We start from the raw sequence: 23,561 nt of genomic DNA, 5'->3' as shown, positions 1-23,561 counted from the left end.
TGACAATCTGAATGAGCACATAGGTACTGCACTTCAGTCTACGTAAGAAGCCAACCAGCTCTGCAAGCCACAAGAAAGTTAACTGTGAACTGACGCATTTCAACCTCTCATGCACATATTATTGAGAGGTGACCCTTTTTGAAAGCTGCATTCCCATGAATGCTTGGAGGAGGAACCCTTTGACAGTAACAGTTCCCTAGTTTTTCTTCCTAAGCATACAATAAAAACCCAAAGGCAAGGAATGACAAATATCTTCTTCTTGCTTTTGAGGTGAAAAAGCTTGAGAGCAAACCCTTGGGGTTTGCCATCAATTCATCTTTGCATAAAAGAAACCAGGGGAATGATGGAAGGACTGGCCCTTTAAATGGAAGAAATGCCCACAGCTTACATGCTGCAGTACACACTGACTGCAGCCATCTATACAAAGAAGCATCTAATGGTCTCAGAGTAGACTTCTTAGTGCTTTTTTTTCAGGTTCAACAATGCCTTTTGGGGGTGGGGGCGGGGAGGAAGAAAGCCAAGGAAATGAGAAGTTGCTACCCGAGCCAAAGACGCACATATGTATGGAGGGAATTTACAACACATCCTTTAAGGAAACGCATGCACCAATGCTCAAAGCCTGTTCGATTATGCATCCCTTAGGGAATATCACAAAGACACACCAAAATGCAATGTAACCTCATTCCTGCATTCTGCAAGTAGACATTTGAGCTTCTTCTTTCAAAAGGGGGGAAAAAATCAGAGTCCTTGATTATCAAGAAACCATCCCTGGGCCTTTTCTGTTCCTTAAGGTGTCCTCTTAAAGGGCAAGGCCATACAGCTCTCAAATAAAGAATCTTTATTTGGGGTTATCCTCCTCAACTCTTGTAATTTGTGCTGGGAATGGCAGGAGCTGATTGATTTCGGTCAAAATTCAGCCCGGCCCAGTGCAGTGAACAAAATGGTCAGGACTCAGTTTGTCCTAAGTACCTCTTCACCTGAGGTCATTCACCTGACAAAAGGAAGAGGATGACAACAGTTGATTAAGAGATTATTTCCTAATGAAACAGGCCTACTAGTTAAAAGACAAGTGGTGCAACACTTCATTCAATTATGTCTTTTTAAATGGCTGGATTATTTCAAAAGGAAACATGTGACAGGGTCCCAGCACAAAGGAAACAGCTATTTTTGCACATATTCATGCCAAATGACTACCGAGCAACTTTTCCATTTTCTAGTGAGATCCAGGCAGATGCTGTTTGCTTAATCTGTAAAATTACCATTTTTAAACAGGTTAGCATTGCACTTAACAACAAGCTCATATCCCAAGGCAATGTGATTATCTCCCTGGGAAAACGCATGCATGCTACCGGTGCCTGTCACCGCATCAAGTCTCGGATCTGACTTTAAAGACCTATTTGCCTTTCAAAGACCCCCCTCCTCCTCCCCCCACCTCAAGCTGCGGTTCAGTGACATTTCACAGTCTTAACAATTATCCACAGTCACCAAGTTATACCCCCGGTACAAGATATATGACATCTCACACTGCAGTGGGGGGAAAGTAAAACAAAGGAATCCATGTAAACGATTTGCAAGTACAAATAAAGGTACCTTTTTCTTCCGATCCTTCGATCTTTTCCTGTGTTTCCTCTTTTTCTCATTTTCTTCTTCGGGGTTAAGTTCTAAATCTCTGTTTTTCTTGAGCTGCGATGCTGCATGGGCCATGCTGCATTAAGGACACCCTTTTCAACAAATCCTTTCTGGTACTGAGAAGGTGATATCCTCAGGCACCTTCAAGCAGCCCTTCCAAGCAATGCCTGGAAGAAAGCTTTTGGCCAGAGCCAGGAAGGCATTCAGGATTCAAAGGACTTGATGAAGCTGGCAGATGCTACACGATTTCATGCTTGCAGATCTCTTCCCGTACCTACCCATACCTGAGCCTCGAAAAAGAGCGCAACTATCCCAATGCATTTAGCGTAATGAGAAAGACAGCTGGGACAGAGAAAGCGGTATTATGGCTGTATCCCCTGCCACCAGCTGGAAGTGTCTAAGTGATTCCTCTGAAGGGGGTATGCCGAAGACGACGCTTCCCTCTTAGAAACACTCCAGAGCAACAACTGCTGCAGCATTGGTGCTTTTCTTCAATAATCCTCAAATCTATTGCTGAAATCCACCCCCCAAAAGCAATGAGGATGATTTATACTCCCTCACTTGGTTCTGCATGGTAAGCCACTTAACCCACAATGAAATGGAGCAGCTCCTAGTTTAGATTAACTGCTGATGGTGACAATAAATAAATAAAATAATCTCCCTTTCTCTCTCTCTCTTTCTCCTTCTCTCATTTTACCATGGAGACCCTGACTGCATTATGTAGAAAACAATGCATGCATTGCTATATCTTAACAGTGTGCCCTTTATGCTGAATGCTCAATCTTGCTGCAAGAATTACAGAAAGCACTGTTGTCTTTAGGGCTTCTTTAAAAAAAAAACCACACACGCATATTACAACACATCTCCAGTGAGAGGAAGGGGGAAGATGTGATCATGCAAGTGTAGGAAAAAGGCATCCAATTCATTGCACATTTTCTGGCAGTTTTCTCTTAGGTCAGTAAAGTAAAAGAGAGACCCCACACAGCAACCAGGAATATGAGTGTGATAAACCAAAGCCGTTTTTTTGTGCTCTCAGCAAGGTAGATTTAGCCTTTTATGTCAGAGCTTGCTTCAATCACCTTGCTATTTTTGCCACCTGAGTCCTCAGTGACTGCAGCTTCTGAATATTCATTATGGGAGGTAGAGCAGCATCAGTATAAAAGGCCTGCAGGGGCATTTTCAACTAGCATGGACTCAAAGCAAATTAAGACGATTTGCACACACATTTTCCTCCTCCCTGGATATCCTTGGGCATCTAGTTAAAAAATGCTGCAGGTGTTACAGATATACAAGAGCATACATGTGCATACATTTACAAACACAGATGCTAGTGTGTTGCTTCCATACAGCAGTGCTAACGGGAACTCAGGCAGGGGAGGAAACAGCTTGTCTAAAGGGAACAGCAGCCTTTTAGGAGGCAATGCAATTGTGACTCCTAACAGAGGATCATTCTAAATGCATTGCACCATCCCAGACACACACACTGGAGTCTCAGTGACAAAAGGGCCTTGCAGATTCCCCTTGGCGCTACTGGAGGTATTCTCTATGGATGCTGGGGATACACAGAGATTTTTCTGTCTCTTGACATACACATCTTGATTCGAAGAGGGAGTGGAGTGCTGACCCAGTTCTTACCCTTCCTTGCCCAGCGCAATGCAGGCAAGCTGTGTGCCTTTCTCTGCCTGGTGTTGATTGATGGTGCTGAAGGCCAGCAATGGGAATCCTCAGTTTTTCAGAGGCTTTTGGCTTCTCTGAGATCCTCACAATTACCTTTACTGAACCTTGAAAGTACACTGCAGGCTGGCATGGCCTTATTCTCCCCCCAGCCTTTCTTTTAGTCTTCTTAGGCTCAAGACACAGTCAGCATGTCCAAATTAGCCTTTCATGTCATCTTATTTCCTCTTAAACCAGGGAAGTCCAGAACATTGGGAATAATTAGCGGTACTGATGTTTTCATTTCTTTGCAGCACCCTCTCGTCTCTATATCATCCAATCTGGGATTGGAAAGTTCATCTTGGATAGGGAGATCCAAGGTAAAATAGATGATGGGTGAAAGTAGGCTGAAACCTAGGCCCCTTCTACACTGCCATAAAAAAAAACAGATTATCTGATTTGAACTGGAATATATGGCAGTGTAGACTCATACAGGAGCCCCCCAGTGGCGCAGCGGATTAAACCGCCAAGCTGCTGAACTTGCTGGTTCGAATCCGGGGAGTGTGGTGAGCTCCCGCTGTTAGCTCCAGCTTCTGCCAACCTGGAAGTTCGAAAACATGCAAATTTGAATAGATCAGTAGGTATCGCTCCAGAGAGAAGGTAATGGTGCTCTATGCAGACATGCCGGCCACATGACCTAGCAGGTATCTACAGCCGGCTTTTCAGCTTAGAAATGGAGATGAGCACCAACCCACAGAATTGGACACAACTAGACTTAATGTCAGGGGAAAACCTTTACCTTTACCTAGACTAATATAATCCAGCTCAAAGCAAATAATATGGATTATCTGCTTTGATAATCTGGATGATAAGGCAGTGTACAAGGGGCCCTAGTATACCCCAGTGGTGTACTAGTGGTGTACTGAGGATGGTGCAATATCGCTGCCTTGCAGCATTTTAATTTTTGTATACTTTTTATCATGTTTTAATTGTTTGTTTTATAGTATACTTGTTGCTGGCCCTCGTGGCAGAATGTAAGCCGCTCTGAGTCCCCTCGGGGAGAAGGGCGGGGTATAAATGCATGTAATAAAATAAATAAATAAATAAATAAGTAGTGCAGCTAGGCAAAATGTGGCTTTTCAAACTCTCTCTGTGTGTATATGCACATACATATATCTTCAAGTCACCTATCAACATGTGGTGACCCCCATGAATGCCATAGGTTTTTCATAGGCAAGGAATACTTAGCAATATTCCTTCTATATTGGTTTTAAACACTTCAACCAAATTGAAAATAATATCATCCCCCCTTTTAAAAGTCAAAACACTTATAGAGCAGAGAGAATAAACCATGAAACCAAACTTTACAGGGGTGACCAAATGTCCAGAGGAGCAGTAGCAGAGAAGTGAAGTCTGAGGGAAGACATAACAACTGTTTTCAACCAAAGGACTGCCAGAAAGAAGATGCATCAGGCCAGCTCTCTGTTGTTCCAAAAGGCAGGGACACAATTAATGGGAAATCAATGCCAAGAAACACGTTTTGGCTAAACATTAGGAGACATTTTCCCAAAATATTTATTAATGGGATAATCTGGGCTCTACTTGAGTGGAGTGCTTAAGCAGCAGCCCATTTCTCAGGAATACTGAAATTGCAAAGTTACTACTCTGAGCAGGGTGGTGATAGTGGGGAAGAGAAATAGATAACCTCCAAGTGCATTTTCAGTCTCATGAGTCTATGCTGATTTTTACATATGACATAAGATGAGAAGGAGATGTCATGGGGAAGGGAGGGCAGAGAAGACTATTCAAGTAGGTGGCTCATTTGGGGCCACAAAGCTAATTTATAAACAGGATCTGTAAGTGGCAATGACCAATTCAAAACTAGATTGAGGTAAGAAACATTGAAGGCCTGAAGAAAAGGGAATATTGAGGTCCCAGGATTCCTTTTTAAAAAGCACAAATCCCTCATCATTTTGGGAGTGTGGAGGAATGGGTGTGTTGGGTTGCTGTGTGTTTTCCGGGCTGTATGGCCATGTTCCAGAAGCATTCTCTCCTGACGTTTCACCCACATCTATGGCAGGCATCCTGAGAGGTTGTGAGGTCTGTTGGAAATTAGGCAAGTAGGGTTTATGTATCTGTGGAAGTTCCAGGGTGGGAGAAAGAACTCTTGTCTGTTTGAGGCAAGTGTAATGTTGCAACTGATCACCTTAATTGGCATTGAATAACCTTGCAGCTTCAAAGCTTGGCTGCTTCTTGTCTGGGGTAAAATCTGGCTACCAGTATTTAAAAACGATAAAATCAGGACAGTAAATAAAGAACACGCAAAAACTGGGAAATTCCAGACAAAGAAACATCAGGGCCAGCTAATCACCTCCCAACAAAGGATTCCCCCAGGCAGGAAGCAGCCAAGCTTTGAAGCTGCAAGGCCATTCAGTGCTAACCAACAAACCTCACAACCTTTGAGGATGCCTGCCATAGATGTCAGTGAACCGTCAGGACAGAATGCTTCTGGAACATGGTCATATAGTCTGGAAAACTCACAGCAACCCATTGATTCTGGCCATGAAAGCCTTCGACAACACAATAGGTGTGCATTTAATTTTGTTGTACAATGTACAATGACAATAAAGTTATTCTATTCTATTAATGGATTACAGGCATAGGAGATATTTGGAGGGCCTCATCTTGCCCATCACTTGTTTGTCAGGAAGGAGATCCCTGTCAAAGTGAGTAGTAGTAATAATAATAATAATAATAATAATAATAATAATAATAATGATGAATTTATTGTCCACCTCTCCCTTCGGCTTAAAGTGGGATACAACATCATTAAAACAAGAGATAAATGCTATTAAAAGACATACAACAAGATACACAGAGTTAAAATAAAAGTTAAAATTCACTGATGAAATGCAGATTAAAATTCACAACTTAAAAATGACTGGATAGGCCTGGCGGAAGAGATGGGTCTTCAATTGTGTCTTAAATTTTGACAGTTAATCTAGCTATTGAAGGTCTTCCAGCAGGTCATTCCACATTTCCTGGTGGCACAGTTGGTTAAACCCTTGTGCTGGCAGGACTGCTGACTTGAAGGTTGGGTTGCTGACCTGAAGGTTGCCAGTCCAAATCCAGCCCGGGGAGAGCACGGATGAGCTCCCTCTATCAGCTCCAGCTCCATGTGGGGACATAAGAGAAGCCTCCCACAAGGATGGTAAAAACATCAAAACATCCAGGTGTCCCCTGGACAACATCCTTGCAGACAGTCAATTCTCTCACACCAGAAGCGATTTGCAGTTTCTCAAGTCACTCTTAACATGAAAAAAAAAAATCCCAGTCTTTGGGCAGCTGATGACATTGCAGAAAGTTTTTAAAAAGAAAAGTAAAGTGGTTCTGTTTTGTTTCATTTCTATGGCTTTAATATTGTATTCCACCAGTGCCTCTGAAGAAGTGAACTGACACCAAAGAAAGCTCATGCCAAAACGAATAAGTTATTCCTAAAAGTGCTGCAAGATTCCATTCCCTGTAATTTTCTCTTTTTATGTTTTGTTCATGTATCACTTCCCGTTCTGCTGATGACTATTAAACAATATAATTATATTTTATAGTTGAAATATTTCTTGAATTACCCATATTTGCTCTGCAACTTGGGAGAAAAATTAATAAAAGGAGGAACAATTCAAATCTAATTGCAACATACAGTTCCCCCAAGAGTCATTCAACACAGTACATGATGGCAAATCCAGGGTTGGCACTGTATGTATACGTAACAGGAAGGTGCAAACAACTGACTTCTGCCTTTTCCAAGGAATTTATCTGTATGAAACATGTCTTTGCAAGTAAATAATGGTTGCATTTGTAATTAAGATGTTTAAATGCACAGTTAAAACATAACATTTCCTACGAGTTTCTATATATTTCTAAAAGGAAAAAAGAACAAAGCAACTTTGTTCTTGCTGCTCCTTTTTGTCACTCTCATTTATTGAGCATGAGATAGCCTGTTCAGATAGATAACAGATCTTTTGTTCAGGCTAATTTATAATATTTCTACAGTCCACATTCTGTAGGCTTCTGAAGTCTGTCACTGTATAACTTCGAGACAGATGTTAAGGACTGGTGAATAATTAATTTTTGCAATGCAGCTCTACACCCACTCTAAGAAAAACAAACAGAATGAGGTCAGGTTTCATGACCTATTTATTACACTCAAGAAGCTGGGTACCAAAATCTGTGCTTTCATACGAAATTTCGCCCGTGCAAGCACTACTTGAAATGAATGGGATCATGAAGAGCAACCAAAGCAGGAAGAATGAGGACTACACCATATTAATCGAGGGCAGTACTGCCAAAGCCTATTAATATGTTAAGTGCAAGCTGACAATAATATTGTATTGAGAAGTGATCCCCTCACTGTTTCAACTGGCAATATTTGCTTTCAGATCAACTCCCCCATCTACTTTTCAGTTCCTCGCCACCACCAAATTTAATCAATTTTGTTGTCGAAGGCTTTCATGGCTGGAATCACTGGGCTGTTGTGTGTTTTTCGGGCTGTATGGCCATGTTCCAGAAGTATTCTCTCCTGACGTTTTGCCCACATCTATGGCAGGCATCCTCAGAGGTTGTGAGGATGCCTGCCATAGATGTGGGCAAAATGTCAGGAGGGAATACTTCTGGAACATGGCCATACAGCCGGTAAAACACAAAACAACCCGGAATCAGTTTTGGTATTTCTTGAGCCCACACGTTCTTCATTGTATTGTGTGTAAATGACATCGTTTCGGTAAACCACGGCACCCACAGGCTGAATAATAAAAATGGAGGGAATGTCAGCTAAGTGGAACCTGCAACTACAGAAGCTGTACGTATAATTTCTTCTAAATTCCTTTGAAACTAAAACTTAATTGCTATCAAGGGCCCTAATCTGGGGATGGAGGTATATCAACCAGATCGCCTTCTTCCATACAATCCATCCCGAACAACTTGAGTCGCTTCTGGAGTGAGAGAATTGGTCGTCTGCAAGGACGTTGCCCAGGGGACACCTGGATGTTTTGATGTTTTTACCATCCTTGTGGGAGGCTTCTCTCATGTCCCTGCATGGAGCTGGAGCTGATAGAGGGAGCTCACCTGCGCTCTCCCCGGGTGGGATTCGAACCTGGCAGCTTTCAGGTCAGCAACCCAACCTTCAATTCATGAGTTTTTAGTCCACTAAGCCATCGGGGGCTCCATAATAATAATAATAGTGTTGTTGTTGTTGTTGTTGTTGTTGTTGTTGTTGTTGTTGTTGTTGTTAGGACCCTATTCTGAGCTTCAGAAGCATTTTGACAGGCCAATGTTGAAAACAATCTAATGCAGGCTAGACAAAGTTTTGCTAAATCTGCTTTTTTAAAATTGCCCTGAAGATATACCTAAACCAGGAGAGGAAGACCATCAGTCCCAGAATCCCCCAGCCAGATCTTGCTGGTGTGAGCCAAAAACGTGGCTTGAGAATTTTTGTACTGGGCAAATTGTTATCTCAGTGCTTTTTCTTTACTTCTCGTTCAGTTCAACTGATCCACGTTCATATCACTTACTTAGAAGCATGCACATAAGGGATAAACAGAAAGCAGAAACATTGTACGTGAATCATGTTATCCTCAGTAGTATCTGTAAAGTAATCTACCCACAGCAAATGGATCTGCCTATGACGCAGAAGCAAGGGCCAGCAGCCAAAATTTTTGAGACTCATCATAGCAACTTCCTCATCAGCTCCAATAGCATCAAAGCGCTGGACAATGGGAGCATAGCCAAATAAAGCTCAGTAAGATCTCTCCAACTGGGTAGATCATAAGGCTATAAATCAGACACAGAGATCCACATTGCCATCTCAGTAGTTCCTCATACAAGCTCTAGTCATGTCTCAAGGTCAGCTAATGTTGCTTTTGAGACAGTACAAAGTCTGAAGGTTGCCCTTCCCAATTCTGTTCTAAAGGAAAAGCTATCCACCTCTGGGAATCTCTCACGAAATGTAACAGGTTCAACAAAGCTTTATACACAGAATATTAACTGAGTACATTTATTCATATTTTCTTAGAAAAGGTTTGTCTGGTGCAGCCTTGTTAAGTCCACCAAAGTTACAAAACTGCAAACCTTTCCACTAGCCTACCCAATGATTTAATTAGAATCTTAAAATCATAAAATGATAGGGTGGACGGTACCAAATCAGATTAAGGTCAGGAGATGACATTTTTGGTTCTCCCACATCTAAAAATGAGACCACCAACACCCCCCAACTGCATAGAAAAAAACAGGAAAAGGATCTAACACAGAGTGTTGTACTATACCAGTTCTCAGATAATTGAGGGTTTGTTAAAGTATAAAAGATAGTTGTATCAAATACATTATTTCCTCCTGACCCGCAAACAGGACTGGTATGATGATGGCCAAAATGACAACCAACAGCAGAAGATTTAAATGGCACAATGGTGTACCCATATGCACATACACACTCAAGCAAACACTCCATATTTGGGACTGGGATACTGGGAATAATAATAAACTTTAAAATAAACTTTATTTATATACCACCCTATCTCCCCAAAGGGACCCAGGGCGGTTTCTAACATGCAAGGCAAACATTCAGTTGACGAAAGAAACCATTCAGACAATAGAAAAAATAGACACATTCAACACTATAACACAACATAATTACCTTGTTAAAACACACTAAAAGTAAAAATAAAATATTTTTTAAAGCTCCATCTCATTGTAGCTCCATCAATAAAAGGTTCAATAAACCAGTGGACAGGATTACAAGATGAACGTGGCCAACTATAAAAGGATCGGGCCAGGGACAGTGAAACAACATATCACAGGAAACTATATTCCAACTAGCTGAGCAAGACTAGGTGGTAATACATGACTATTCCACTGATACAACTATATGGCACATTTGCAGGAGTTATTTTAACACCTGGCTTTCTCACTGCAGATATACAAGAGAAGTAGGAATATCAAACCTTTTAGTATTTATGAACACAGACAATGAGACAATTTTGAAGACAGAGCAACAAATACGTGTTTTTGTCTCAAGTGATAGTGATATAGAAATTGAAGTCATTTTCGGATTTTGTTTATAAAAAATGTGAAATGGAGTAATTTTATTTATGTCTAAAATTTATATCCTTCTTGAGAGTCAGTGGAGTGGAGTGGTTCAAGCACTGGATTATGACTCTTTGTTTCATGTCATGAGTGGCTTGAAAAACTGCAAGTCACTTCTGGTATGAGAGAATTGGCCCTCTGCAAGGGCATTGCCCAGGGGAGACCCAAATTTTATGTTTTACCATCCTGTGGGAGGCTTCTCTCATATCCCTGCATGGGGAACTAGAACTGATAGACAGGAGCTCATCCCACTCCCTGGATTCGAACTGCCAACCTTTCAGTTAGCAGTCCTGATGACACAATGGTTTAACCCATTGCATCACTGCTCAATGACTCTGAAAATCCAGGTTTGATTCCTTGCTTAGCCAAGGAAAGCTGCTGGATGACCTTGGGCAAGTCATACCCTCTCAGATGCAGAAAACCCTGTGATAGGGTTGTCCATACATCAGTAACAAAGGCACATCACCACTGCCCCACAACAACATATCCTTGCTTTAGACTAGGGGTCCTCAAACTTTTTAATCAGGGGGCCAGTTCACGGTCCCTCAGACTGTTGGGGGAGTCGGACTATAGTTTGAAAAAAAAAAGAAAGAATTCTTATGCACACTACAATATCTTATCTGAAGTGCAAAAACCATGAACAAATAATACACTATTTAAAATGAAGAACAATTTTAACAAGCATAAGTCTTAGCAGTATTTTAATGGTAAATGTGGGCCCACTTTTGGCTGATAAGATAATCAAGTTAATTAGGATTGTGTTTGTTGTGTACCTTCAAGTCATTTCAGGCTTAGGGTCAGGTAAATGACCTCGAAGGATCGCATTCGGCCTGCAGGCCTTATTTAGAAGACCCCTGCTTTCAACCAATTTTTTTTGACAAGAATGCTAAAAACATAACAATAAGATTTTTAAAAATGGAACTCGTAACAAAAATTTCTTTCATTGAGTGCTTCTGTTGAGAATTGCTAATACTAGTCTTGTGCATTTGAATGGGACCGTGCTGTGGCGCAGGCTGGTGAGTAGCCAGCCAGCTGCAGCCAGCTGCAACAAATCACTGACCAAGAGGTCATGAGTTCGAGGCCAGCTCGGAGCCTATGTTTGTCTTGTCTTTGTTCTATGTTAAAGGCATTGAATGTTTGCCTTATATGTGTAATGTGATCTGCCCTGAGTCCCCTTCGGGGTGAGAAGGGTGGAATATAAATACTGTAAATAAATAAATAAATAAATAAATAAATGGAATTACTTATTGTTCCTATTTGTACCATTCATATGGCCCCATTTCCATTTCCGTTTGCCACTTACGGAAATGGGCACCTATACAAATGGGCTTTTCCATCCAAAATCTGAAACAAAACAAAGATTTTTTGGGCCTTGGGTGCTCAGTGCTCATAAGCCCTGCCTGCCAGGCCTACAATTAAGTGTTCGATGGCTCGTAGGCCTGGCTCACAGCACCTACAGTCAAGCGCTTGATTGTAGACCCGGCAGGCAGGGCCTATGAGCGTCAAGCGCCCGGTGCTTGGATGTAGGCCCTGCCAGCCAGGGCCTACAGCCAAGCGCTGAAAATCAGCTGACCAAACAGCTACTGCTCCTTTTTTAAAATTCATTTCACTGTTTCCTTTGTTCCCGTGGGGTTGTGCCGTTCCATGCAATCCAAATGGACGGAACGGTACAAAACCACAAAGGAAACAGATGAAACAGGATTCGAGCCCTACTCTATCTAGCACACCATTCTGTCACCAACCACTACAATCAGCAATCCATATTTGCTAAGGATGCTCAGTCTGCCATGCAGAGGGCACTGTCTCTGAAGGATTCTTGTACCATTAAGATTGTTTACAGTTATGTTCCAGTTTTGACTCTTCTCTTCTCATAGTTGTTCATACTTCTCCTTTCATGCACAGTTAGTACTCTTTTTGGCTACACAGGGACCAGTACTTGAAGAAATGGGATTGCTATTACTATACCTATATGCAAAAACTGGAATGGCATAAAACAATTATTAGGACCAGATACAATTGTACGAAAGGTGAAGTTCAAGCAATAGTCATTGAAAACACAACCAGGATGTGATTCAATTAAATGAAAAGGGTAGGTCTTCCTGGGAAAGACATCAGCCAGTTCCGTGACTCTCCACAATAAAAAAAACCTATTTTCTTTATGGATGTGAGAGTCTGTCAGCCTCCTTTTCCTTTAATTGTTTTTGGAATCTGAATGGTGTGTTTATACTGACCTAGTTCCATGCTGAGCTGCAAGATGTCTTCATGCATGTTTTGTATGCTTTTGTAACCCACCCCCAAAGCCCCATATTCTTTCATCATTGATCTTGCACTTGTATTCATACTTTTGTCTGCCTTTTATTTTTGCTGAAATGAATTGTAAACTTGGACACAAATGGATTTCCAGCATAAGATGCACTTCATCCCACTTCATCTCTGGGAGGTGTAAATTGGATATTTTCACAGAGAACTGTGAGCCCAGCACCGTTAGTTTCCATCCCTAGCCCTCTTTCCAAATGCCATCTGCCTCCTCAATGAAAGCAAGAGCACAATCCAGCTAAATCTGCATACGAGCAAAACAACAGCTCTGGAGGGAGAGATAGTTATCTTCATTTTGAGATGATGCATGTATGGGTCACAATTTGTATCATGTAAGAATTCAGTCTTGTGTGGGAGAAAGAAGAAGGAATGCCTCTTCTAAGTTGGCATCAGTCATCCCACATTTTATTTATTAGTAGTAATGTTATAAAAATAACTTTTTAAACAAAATATCTGCTATCTCTAATTGGGAGCACAATTCTAGTAAATCATACCCATTTTAAACCAATCAGTTCAACTGACAATGAACTAAAGACAGAGACATAGACATTATTGACTGTACTGTAACTTCTGGATAGAAACATCTAATGAGTTGGATAGGACTGCCACTTATACATTTTTGGCTGCAAATCTCACAAAATTATTTGGAAGAGAGCCTTGACATATTGGCAAGTTCCAATATAGAACACCCTGTGAGCAATTGCACCAATCCTAATTCTGTATTATAAACTGAAACAGAACATCACTTAGTGGGAGCTATCAAAACATGAAAGAACAACAGATCATCAAGCCATGGGGAATTAATTTGGTGGTCCATAACTTCCAGGTGAATCACCATATATACATAAAGTAGGTCATACATAAAGTGGATCAACCACATTCGATTTTTTTTTTATTGCAGTGAGCTTTGGTTGCCTTGAATTATATTCCACACCACCTCAAACTATCTGTCACAAATGTTTTGCTCCTTGAAAGTAACAAGTGAAGAAGATTCCATAATATCTTCAGTTCCTTTGTTCCATGCTTTTATGCTCATATCATAGTGAATACCTTTTAATATGCAGATGATATGAAATTATTAACTAAACAGGTTGGTTGATTTGTTAATTCATATTGCAGGAAGAATGAATTAGAACTTAACAATAAGACAGCAAAAATGTTACTGGGGGAGAGAAACACTATAGGTAAATTATTGAAATTAATGAAATTGAACAGTTGGATTACCTTAGCTAGTTTCATCTACAGGTTCCTAGTTACTGTAGTTGAATGAAATAAACTAAAAGCAAGTGCTTGTTCTTCATTTGTAAACTGTCTTCTGAATTATAGCTACAGCTACCAAGGATCTCTTTTACTAGTAAGAAATGTGTATAAGCTGTCTGGTATTTTCAGAATCTAAGAAACTGGAGTCCAAAACCGCTTTCTGCATAATATTTTAGGAGTACATCAACTTGGTCCATTGTATGCACCTAGATCTGAACCTGGAATTATGTCCGTCTCAAGTCAAATTTAGCTAACATTGTACAGATTATCTACTGGGGCTTGGTTCCGGAACCTCCTGTGGATACCAAAATCCATGGTTGTTCAAGCCCCATTATATACAGTGCCACAGTAATATGATGCCCCTTCTATAAAATGGCATAATCAAGGTTTACCTTTTGAAATTGTTTTGTTTAATTTTCAAGCCATGGATGGTTAAATCCATGGATGCAGAATCTGCAGATATGGAAGGTCGACTGTTGCATTGATGAATGAATATAGTTTTCCAAAAAAATGTTTACAAAAACAGATGGTTAACAAGCTGAAACCTTCCTGGTTATAGACTTTTATAACAATGTTGCTTAACCATGGTTTCAATGTTAAGATCCTAATGCTACAGAAATGCTACAAAAATGTATTCAGGTTAAGACTCATTTTTATTCATAGTAACTGTTGCCTTTGAAACTTTAGCAATAACATGGGATAACATATAGTAGAGTCTTGGTTATCCAACATAAACAGGCCGACAGGGATAAGCGAAAATGTTGGATAATAGGGAATGTTTAAGGAAATGCCTATTAAAAGTAAAATTACGTTATGATTTTACAAATTAAGCACCAAAACATCATGTTTTACAACAAATGGACAGAAAAAGCAGTTCAATACATGGTAACATTATGTAATAATTACTGTATTTACGAATTGAGCACCAGAACGTCACAATATATTGAAAACATTGACTACAAAAACACTGGCTACTAAAAGGCAGACTGTGTTGGATAATACAGAACACTGAATGAGCAAAGGTTGGATAAGCAAGATTCCACTGTATTTAGAAAATAAACATACAGGCCAAAAAATTGGCCAAGATACCAGGGGGAAAGCTCACTCCAAAATAATGCTTGAAACAAAATATCTTCACAACATAATATGCTCACTGCATTTCAGGTGATACTTTCTTCAGAGACAAGGAGACCTTCTTCTACAAATAATGCTTCAGTTCACTTAGAAGTGTGTTGTCTGGGCAAAATGTCAGGAAATATAAAATGTACCATCCTCTCCCACATAGAGCAAACCAGGAAGATTGAAATGTGACCTTCTATCAGGACTCAACTTTGTATTTGATGGGACTAGGTTCACATGGAATCAGAGACAAATGCACTTCAGCTCAATTTAGAGAGACCTTAGAGAGAACTTTGGAAAGATGAAACTACTCTTTATCCTAGTCAACAAAAATACAGTGTCCTGAACTGGAAAATGCATCCTGTTGCTATTGAGATTAATATGTCAAACTTTCACAACTTTGTAGAACTGGGTAAGGCAGGGAATTAGGAGATAGGGCCCAAACAGCTCATTTGAGCCCAGAACTCCATTCTTCATCGGTCGCTTGCTGATTTAGAGGCAACATCTACTCAACACTTTCACTTCTAAAGTGGTTTGTTTTTAATACAGATCAATAGCTTTCCAGTATTCTGTTTGTTTGTTTTTTAAATAACCAGCTATTTTTTGAAAATAGTGAACCAAATGGTTACTATAATAGTTACTAACTCCTTCTGAGGGCTTTCAACAATATTGGTACATATTTCACTTTCAATGTAACTTCCTGAAATCTGAACATGGCAACCTATTTAAATATTGTCAGCCACCTTTGTGAATTTGTTTCCCTGTCCATCCTAGATGCGCTGGTTCATATATGCTCATTAAATGTTTAACGTTCCCAAGAAAAATGATTTGTGGACATCTTAAGTAGTGCAGCTAGTTTCTGAAAGACCACCATTAAAGAGCACATGCATCATTTCAATTTCAAGGATGTATTGCAAAGAGTACCTCTAATATTTTTTGATGATCCAAATCATCTTAAATAATCAATGGTTCTTGAAGAACGATAAATGATAATGCAGTGCAGCACTAATGAAAGCAGACGTTGTGTTTTGTTAAACCTCCAGTAATGTGCGGCAATGACGATAAGAGTGTCTTGCCAATAACTCTTTTGTCCTTGAGATGAAATAAATTCATATCAAAAAGTGGCCCTGAAAACACAAGCTATCTACATCAGGCCAGAAGTTGTTCTTGGTCATCCAGCCCTCAATGTGGGGTAAAAACGGTGAACACATTTTTAGCTCATTATAGGAAAAGTTGGGGAATGTTTTTATACATCTTAGAAAGCCAGAGAGGTTTTCCAATATGTATAAAAGCAGTTCCAGTAAATGTTGGCAATGTGAGAAAAATGTTGGCACATTCTACCATATGTTATGGCCTTGTAAAAAGACCCAGAAGTATTGAATGATGTTAGGAAATACTGTAAGCGTTGAATTTACAATGAAACTGGAACTGTATTTGTTGGGGATGCTGGATGATCAATTAGAAAAGAGAGGTGTTAGATTATTATTATACAGGATCATTGCACTGAGAATCATCTGTGCCCAGAGATGGAAAGAATGAGTTATCCCGACACAAGAAGAATGGCTGATGATGGCTTATATGTGAATGAGCTGAGTTGGACAAATTGTCGATATTGATCAAGGAGAAATTCTTGACTAAATTTAAGAAAGACTGGGGCTCACTCATTACTTTTTTACAGCAAATATGGGGGCAATCTTCAATTATTGGTTTTCTGATTTAGAATATGTAAAGGTAAAGGTTTTCGCTGATGTTAAGTCCAGTCATGACCGACTCTGGGGGTTGGTGCACATCTCCATTTCTAAGCCGAAGAGCCCGTGTTGTCCATAGACACCTCCAAGGTCATGTGGCCAGCATGACTGCATGGAGCGCCGTTACCTTCCCGATGGAGCGGTAGCTATTGATCTACTCACATTTGCATGTTTTCGAATTGCTAGGTTGGCAGAAGCTGCAGCTAACAGAGGGAGCTCACCCTGCTCCCGGATTTGAAATGTTGACTTTTGGTCAGCAAGTTCAGCAGCTCAGCGGTTTAACTCGCTGCACTACCAGGGGCTCTAAGCAGTTCTGCCATTCATTAATACAACAGATAAAACCTGTCCCTATTCAAAAGTGAAAAAAGTTTCTGCTACATGCAAACAGATTTTGGCCACACCAAGGACTTCTGTCCCCAGTGTCTGTATATACACAGCACAATGTCTGCAAGGAGATGAACCTCATTCCTTCTAATTGCATATTTGGCTCATTCAGCCATTACATTTTTAATGTAAACACTTTTAAACCCTCCCCTTTTTGTGAATTTATCAGTTGTCCAATGGTGAGAATTGTGTTCTTGATCATAACAGGTACTGGTTCCCCTCCCTGTACGGATTTAAAGAACATAAAATCAATAGTTTTGAAATGTAGAAGAGGAGAGGAAGATGTCAGCCTGGTTAAAACACTGCCCATTTTAATTGGCATATGTGACAATATTATTACCTACCATAAATGTATCAACACTTTATCTCATCAAATAATTAAGATTAATGTGTAGTGACTCAGAAACAATTAGCAAAAACTGGATGACAATCTTTAACAATGAACTCTATCATCTGCTCCAAAATCTAACACCTCTTTGTAGGTCTCGCAAGGGGTGAAATCAAATGCATTTTTGCCTAAATCCAAGAGTAAGACTGTATCTACACTGCCCTATATCCCAGGATCTGATCCAAAATTATCTGAACTGGATTATATGAGTCTACACTGCCAGATAATCTGGGATCAGATCCTGGGATATAGTGCAGTGTAGATCCAGCCTAAGAGACAAAATTGTCTCTCTAGCTTCCCTTCAGGCCCCTTCTACACTGCCATATAATCTAAATTAGGTAAAGGTTAAGGTTACTCCTGACGTTAAGTCCAGTCGTGTCCAACTCTGGGGGTTGGTGCTCATCTCAATTTCTAAGCCAAAGTGTCCATAGACACCTCCAAGGTCATGTGGCTGGCATGACTGCATAGAGCGCCGTTACCTTCCCGCCGGAGCGGTACCTATTGATCTACTCACATTTGCATGTTTTCGAACTACTAGGTTGGCAAACGCTGGGGCTAACAGCAGGCGCTCATTCTGCTCCCCGGATTCGAACCGGCAACCTTTTGGTTTGTCAACATAAATAATCCACATTATCTGCTTTGAACTGGTTTATGTGAGTCTCCACTGCCATATAATCCAGTTCAAAGCAGATAATTTGGATTTTATATGGCAGTATAGAAGAGTCCTGAGAAAGAAGTCTCAGAAAGTGGTGCAAAAGAGCAGGAGAAGTCAGTTTGTATTGCCACAGAAAGGTGATTGGAGATGGAGCCTTGATATCATCAATTATCTGGTATTAGGATGAAAAAGACTCCAGACATTGGTTCGAATGCTAGGACCCTAAGATAAATTGCTAGTTCCAACTAGAACAGGCCCGTTGTTTCAGTGGGATTTGGATAAGTGTTGGTTTACTATCCAGCAACTGATTCAGTGTCTCCTCTAGCAAGGAATAGTAGCAATTGGATCCTAATATTCTGAAAAACCTTAATCAAGTAACGGGTTGAAACTCTTTCCCAAAATAGCTTTACAAACATAGAGTTTATTCAATACCCACTGCAGGAAAGTGGGCCTCTGCCTAATGAGAAACTCAGTTTCCTAGCACCAAAGTGAAGTAGAGTGCTGATTGATGATGACACCAAGATATTATGCAGTCACCTGCTGCCCAGAACAACTCCACAGGCATTTCCAGGAATAGATTCTGGGGGAGGTGCTAATCTGAGTATGTTCCCAGGGAGCCATCAGTTTTTCAGTAAAGTAACATTACTCTAAATCTAGAACTGTAATATGTAGTCAGTTAACTGATCAAATATTGGGGCTGATTAAATGCATACATTGATTAATCGGTCAACACTTTTAAAAATCTGTTTTCTACCCAAGCACAAAGAAATGCATTAAATGCAGGTAACTTCTTAAATAAGACATTGGTCCTTTGCATGAGTGGGAATGCCTCTTTTTACAAGAGAGAACACCTTTCCTGGGATGGCAGATGAGGCCTCTTCTACACTGCCATATAATCCAAATTATCAGAGCAGATAATCCAGATTATCTGCTTTGAACTGGATTATATGAGTCTACACCACCATATAATCCAGCTCAAAGCAGATAATCCAGATTTTATATGGCAGTGTATGACACTGTTTGAAAGCAAGATGGGCTGCTTCCTCTTTCCCAACTACTGTTTTATTTATATAGACCACATACAGAACTTTGTTCAAAGAAGCAATGGGACATAAATAGTAGATGAGCCCTCTGAAGTGTGCAGCACAAATATTTAAACTTGGACAAGTGGTGATTTTTTTTTATCCCTCTGACAATCAAGTGCGTCTCTCTTTAATGCATTTTTCTTGCCAGCAGACAAATTGAGCAGACAATTTGTGAGAATGCGGTTGAAAAACTGGTAATCCCAAGACAAAAAAAAATCATTTTTAAAATGGGGCAAACTTGTGGACTGGATTTGCATTCTCTTTCTATCCACAGGCTAGATCTGTTGCAATCCAGATTCTGGCATACAGTACAATTCCTGAAAGGCCCCAAGTGCTGGCTGGCAGGCTGACCTAGGCTGGGGGTTGGGTGTCCAGAGACTCTAAAATCAAACAACGTGTTTTCCTGGCAAGAGATTTGGCACCTGACCGAAGAGAAGGAAGAAGCTGCCAGGAAGTGCAGAGTACGGATAGCTGAGAATTTACATTGAAACGGTAAACTTTTATCAAAATTCCCTGAATGATTTGTCAATTACCTAAGCCATTTAATACATCAAAACCAGAGGCAATCCTGAGAAGGGCATTTAATCCTACCTATTCTAGAATAATTATATATTGGACATTCCATAACCTATTGGACATCTCACAACCTACTGCAAAACAAAATTTATTGCATAAGCTATTGGAACATAAAGCAACCCTGTGATCCCGGCCATGAAAGCCTTCGACAACACAAACATATCTTGTATTAATTCATCATACAGGCACATTTCTTAATAAAGTTCAGTTACAGATAGGATATAGCTTCTTCTCTCTATGTTGAAAACACAGGGTATCAGTCTTTATCAATAGTCCACAGTCTTTTGAGTATAGTTGTCCTGGATGAGTAAGGATTCATACCAAGCATCCTGTTCAGCTCTCATTTGCTTAAGAAGAGTTTGGGCAAAGATTAACCATGCAGTTCATTTCCAATAATTAAACTACGAAATATTGCACTACATAGTAATAGCAGCAAGGATACTATATGCACAGTTATGGAAGAAGGCAGACATACAAATATACACATATATAAATACACATGTATGTAGATTTGTTTCATTGTTTGTTATAAATATGTATATTGAAAATAAAAAAACAAAAACAAAGTGTATTTCTGTGACCATTTTGATCTCACAACATGCCCAGGAGGAGACACTGCTGTATCTTAACCAATGTTATGGAGGTTATGCAGCTCTTTTTTTTTTCCTTCTCTAAACTGGAAAAAATATATATTTAAAAGAAAAGGAAGTATCCAAACACAACACTGTGCATATAAGCTGTCAGATTCAGCTGCCGAATCTTGATCGCCCAGGTACAGAGTTTTATTTTAAAGAAAGTACATATCAGTCTTAGGTCATGGCAAATCGGACTAATATTAATGACATGACACAGAATCATCACATTAACCAGATTGCTGTACCCGCACCTTGTCAACCGTATTACCAATTTACTTATTGCTAATGCATAAGATCCCATCTATACTACTTCACTGGGGTCAAAGAGGGCAGTGGCAATCTGGAAGCTATGCATGGGGTAGCAATGAATTTAATTTAGCTGGCTTTCTAGGGAGACAACTAATAGAGGAATGCTACAGCATCTCCCCTCCCCTTCCCTGGAATATGTTGAACTCCTGAAGCATCTTCTTTTTTCCCATGAAAAAAATAACTATGGGAAATATGTGCCATTTCCCAACAACTACTATAATCCTCCTGATGCCTTACTAACTTCTCAGAACAGAGCACTGGAATAACAGCAGAAAGAGAAGTAATGTTTATCAACCTTCCTAATGCCGCAAGCCCTTAATACAGTTCCTCATGTTGTGGTGACCCTCAACCATAAAATAATTTTTGTTGCTATTTCATAATTGTCATTTTGCTACTGTTATGAATTGTAATGTAAATATCTGATAAGCAGGATGTATGTCCATTCACTGGACCAATTTGGCACAAATACCCAATATGCCCAAATCTGAATACTGGTGGGGTTGATGTTGTCATTTGGGAGTTGTAGTTGCTGGGATTTATAGTTCACCTACAATCAAAGAGCATTCTGAACTCCACCAATGATGGAATTGGACCAATCTTGGCACACAGAACCGCCATGGCCAACAGAAAATACTGGAAGGGTTTGTTGGCAATGACCTTGAGTTTTAGAGCTGTAGTTCACCTACATCCAAAGAGCACTGTGGACTCAAACAATGATGGATCTGGACAAACTTGGCAGAAATACTTAATATGCCCAAATCTGAATACTGGTGGAAATTGGGAAAAATAGACCTTGACATTTGGGAGTTGTAGTTGCTGGATTTGTAGTTCACCTACAATCAAAAGCCCCTTGAACCCTCCGACAATCGAATTGCACCAAACCTCCCACACAGATTCCCCCATGATCAACAGAAAATACTGGTTTTTGGTGACCCCTCTGAACACTCCTCATGACCCCCCCCCCCAGGGTCTTGACCCCCAGGTTGAGAAACACTGCATTAACATAACACAGCATCAAACCACCTCTTTCTAGGTGACTTAGAATAATTTGATACTCAGCTACTGAGAGATTTGCTGCTGGTAAGCCTTCTGTGTTGAACAAAAGCCAATGTTTATTGCTTCGCTTTTAGAAATGTCCTCTCACTCCTTTTTGGAGAAGCTGTATTCTTATCTGGTCCAAGAGATACCAGCAAAAACAAGCCCTTTCATCTGAGAGTGGCTTTCAAATTCAGTAATATGTATAGAGTCAGTGGGATGTACTCATTTGAGAATTGCACCAGGACCCTGAGAGACCAGGGTCCAAACCCCAGCCATGGAAACTCATGGAGGCCCCTTCCACACAACTGTATAAAATCCACATTGAACTGGGTTATATGGCAATGTGGATTTAGATAATCCAGTTCAAAGCCAAATTGTGGATTATCTGCCTTGGTATTCTGGGTTATATGGCTGTGTGGAAAAGCCCTGAATGACCGGGCAATTCATATCCACTTGGGAGAAGTCTATAGCAAACCCTCTCTAAACAAAAACTTGAGAAGAAAACCCTGTTGATTGAGTCACCATAAGTATAATCAAATCCAAGATATAAAAAGCAAGTGATACTTAAAACATTGCATTGCTTCCAAATGAACCTAAAGTTTGTGTTCCTATATCTGCTAGCTTGCTAATACGATCGCCATTCCCTTTATTCTTGAAACTTATTTCCTAACTTCCTGCTGCTAAATTACCATTTTCTATGCTGATTTCCCTATGGAGGAATCCCTGAGTTCCCAGATGGTGAAGCTGGGGGACACCTGCTCGGACCCCTGGCCTTTGACCTGTGGGGTCCCGCAAGGGTCTATTTTATCCCCCATGCTTTTCAACATCTACATGAAACCGCTGGGAGAGGTCATCCGGAGTTTTGGAGGGTGTTGCCATCTCTACGCAGATGACACACAGATCCACTACTCGTTTCCATCTGACTCCAAGGAAGCCCCTCGGATGCTGAACCAGTGCCTGGCCGCTGTGGCGGACTGGATGAGGAGGAACAAGCTGAGGATCAATCCTGACAAGACAGAGGCCCTCCTGGTCAGTCGCGCGTCGGATCGGGGTATTGGGTGGCAACCTGTGCTGGACGGGGTTGCACTCCCCCTGAAATCACAGGTCCGCAGTTTGGGGGTCCTCCTGGACTCAGCATTGACGCTTGAGGCTCAGGTGTCGGAGGTGGCCGGGAGGGCTTTCGCACAACTCAAACTCGTGCGCCAACTGCGACCATACCTCGTGAAGTCTGACTTGACCACGGTGGTGCATGCCTTAGTTACCTCTAGACTGGACTACTGTAATGCGCTCTACGTGGGGCTTCCCTTGAAGACGGCCCGGAAATTACAATTGGTCCAGCGGTCGGCTGCCAGATTAATAACGGGAGCGAGTTACAGGGAGAGATCTACTCCCCTGTTTAAGGAGCTCCACTGGCTGCCGTTCATTTTCCGGTCCCAATTCAAGGTGCAGACCATCATTTATAAAGCCCTAAACGGTTTGGGACCCACCTACCTTCGTGACCGTATCTCCTACCATAAACCTGCCCGAGCCCTTCGATCATCAGGGGAGGCCCTCCTGTCGCCATTGCCTTTGTCTCAGGCCCGCCTTGTGGGAACAAGGGAGAGGGCCTTTTCTGCGGTGGCCCCCCGTTTA

General features: G+C 40.8%; 1 protein-coding gene across 44 annotated transcripts in view; it reads right to left on the bottom strand.

The window, feature by feature from the left end:
• ank3 (ankyrin 3) overlaps window positions 1-23,561 on the bottom strand; it is a 586,147-nt gene that overhangs the window by 324,591 nt on the left and 237,995 nt on the right. For 4 of the 44 annotated variants that reach the window (XM_062977315.1, XM_062977318.1, XM_062977319.1 and 1 more), the window contains exon 1: window positions 1,591-4,083. The exons of 2 other annotated variants lie outside the window; for them this stretch is intronic. In XM_062977315.1, the coding sequence (XP_062833385.1) occupies window positions 1,591-1,704 (114 nt within the window). In that variant the 5' untranslated portion in view covers window positions 1,705-4,083. Of the gene's footprint in view, window positions 1-1,590; window positions 4,087-23,561 lie in introns of those variants that run through there. 38 more of the 44 variants (XM_062977311.1, XM_062977312.1, XM_062977324.1 and 35 more) reach the window with 26 other exon arrangements.

This window comes from Anolis carolinensis, chromosome 3 (assembly GCF_035594765.1).
Source record: "Anolis carolinensis isolate JA03-04 chromosome 3, rAnoCar3.1.pri, whole genome shotgun sequence".
NCBI lineage: Eukaryota > Metazoa > Chordata > Lepidosauria > Squamata > Dactyloidae > Anolis > Anolis carolinensis.
The sequence above is the reverse complement of the archived record's forward strand: the minus strand, read 5'-3'. Positions and strand labels throughout refer to the sequence as shown.